General features: G+C 60.4%; 1 protein-coding gene across 1 annotated transcript; it reads left to right on the top strand.

Moving 5' to 3' along the window:
* Positions 1 to 1,801: 1,801 nt before the first annotated feature.
* On the top strand, positions 1,802 to 2,029 carry VDBG_00361 (conserved hypothetical protein; the record flags this gene model as incomplete). The annotated part of the gene is made up of 1 exon (XM_003008634.1): positions 1,802 to 2,029. One exon carries the CDS (start codon positions 1,802 to 1,804, stop codon positions 2,027 to 2,029), a length of 228 nt encoding a protein of 75 aa, XP_003008680.1.
* Between the last annotated feature and the right edge of the window lie 280 nt (positions 2,030 to 2,309).

Below are 2,309 nucleotides of genomic sequence, written 5' to 3'. Positions count from 1 at the left end.
AAAAAGAAAAACAGAAAATAGGGTACCTCCATTAAAAATACCAAGAAAGCGGTTATTTGGAGGACGGATCCGGGACCGTCAGCCATCCCCTTTTCTCGGCGTTGCTTCGTGTCGCCCCGTTGGCGAGGCGTTTGCGAAACGAAAAGGTTGCACACCCCTCCTTGGGCGCGGCCAGGCAGGTCGATATGGGGAAGGCAATTCGTCAAGAGGTTAGCCACGTTGTGCCCATGTGGTACACAAAAACAAAGAGCGCGCGAAGGGGGGGGGGGGGCGACGGCTCAGGAAAGACTCGCTCGCATGCATCGCATGATCGAGCTGTATGAATGACGGAGAGAGCAAGAGAGAGAAAGGGCTGCGGTCATGCCGGTAGAGCGGCGGCCGTCACAGCAGTTCTCTCTCGGGACTCGCGTTCCAGTTCAAACGTGGCTACGAGGACGCAGCCAACAATAGGCATTGTAATGCAGTGGTATGCTGTCGAATCTCATCTGGAGCGTACGTTATGCAGGGAACATGACTGCTCCGGGGGCAAGGGAGGGGACTGACTTACTTACTCTCATTCTGTGTTCACTGGCTTTGGGGGGAGGGGGGGTGCGGAGCTGACGCTGTAGCACTGAGGGAGTAGCATGGGGAAGAAGACGGTGCGCAGCCAGAAGACGCCGCCGGGAGCCGTGCCCGCCATTGTGCTGTGCTGCGGGGGGGATGGATGCGGGAGCGAAATGTTGGCGTGGCATCACAGCCCATGGGCATCTCGTGCATGAACACCTGGGACAGCATGGTATAGACGGCCACGAGCCACATTCGTGCTCTTTTTACATACACACACATATGTATGAATGAGCATGGGCAACATAGCATGGCAGGGGCAGGTGCTTGACAGACATGAGTGAAGCAGAGAAGACGATGCCTGAAGCGATGGTGAAGGACGATAGCAACAGGTGAGAGGTAGGAACAGGCAAAGGGAAGGAAGCCTTCGCGCATGTGTGTATTGGGTGTGCAGGTGACAAGCAGAGGACGGCGGATGCGCTGTTCGTCCTCATAGAAGCAAGGGGTCCGGTTCGGTCCAGGTGGCGGTAACTCGTTGGCGGCGGCGGCGGCCTGCATTGCATTGCATGGCCTTGCATTGCATTGCAGCACATTGCATCGCATCGCATCGCCAGCACCGCCTACTCACCACCCCCAATGCCTACTCGAGCGCCATACATGTCCACATACATGTACAGTCGAGGGCTTCGGCGTGGCAGCGGTGCCGCGGCTCGTGGGTGGGCGGGTGCTGTCCCCGCCTGCAATTCGAGATTGGCTTGGGTTGGGTAGGCGCTGACCATGCACACGGCGCATTTCTGCGTGCAGACGCGCTCTGGCGATGCGGCCCCAAGGTCCTAGGTGCTGGAGCCCGACCTGTTGGACATCCGTGGGAGCATGCCGTGCGTTCTTGATGCCCCTCGAGGCTGACACCACATGGTGTGTATCACGTGATATGGTATTGTTGATCTAGGTACTGGACGATGCGCTGTGGTGAAGGCTTGTCAGCTGACTTCGCGCTACCGACGTGTTCGACCGGCCCGTCACTTTGGTCGCCAGCTGTCTCTGGATTCCTGAGCCACAGGAGGACGCGCCACAGACGCACAGCGCGTTTAGGCCTGCGTGATCAATGCCAACGACATTTCCCGAGCCCTTGATAGCCCGAGCTGGTGCGAACCGGTCCCTCCCTTTTATCTTTACATGTCAGTCTTCTCTGCCGACACAGCTGGCAGGGAACGTATAAAGAAAGAGAGAAACCTAGGAAGTATCGGAAATCAGCGCCATGCCTCAGCCACCAAACAAGCCTCTCCCTCCCTCGGCCCAGCCCAGGCTCGGCAAGGTCTTCGACCCTTGGAACTCGAGCAGCACCGGCCACCAGCGCCCCGACACAAGGCCTGGCCTCGGCTGGCGCGACAGCCGCAACCGCAAGCTGATGGGCCAGTTTCGCGCCGGGCACACGGGCGGCGCCCCGCGAGAGCGACACGCACGGCGCCGGCAGCGAGGACTTTGACCACGCCGTCGGCGCCGTCGTGCCCAAGGCCGTCAGGGAGAGGGCCAAGTGTAGCGTCCACGACATGTTGCTTGCGCCGGGACGCATGCGGGAGACACTGCCCCCCGCCGCCGCCGCCGCCGACGACGACAATGTCGAGCCGGTTGGGGGTCGAGGCAGGGGCCTCTTTGATGGCGTTGTCGTCTACGTCAATGGGAGCACGGCGCCCCTCGTCTCGGACCACAAGTTCAAGCGTCTGTTGGCGGAGAACGGCGCGCGCGTCTCGCTGCACCTCGGCGAA

Source organism: Verticillium alfalfae, genomic scaffold (assembly GCF_000150825.1).
Source record: "Verticillium alfalfae VaMs.102 supercont1.1 genomic scaffold, whole genome shotgun sequence".
NCBI classification, from domain to species: domain Eukaryota; kingdom Fungi; phylum Ascomycota; class Sordariomycetes; order Glomerellales; family Plectosphaerellaceae; genus Verticillium; species Verticillium alfalfae.
The sequence above is the reverse complement of the archived record's forward strand: the minus strand, read 5'-3'. Positions and strand labels throughout refer to the sequence as shown.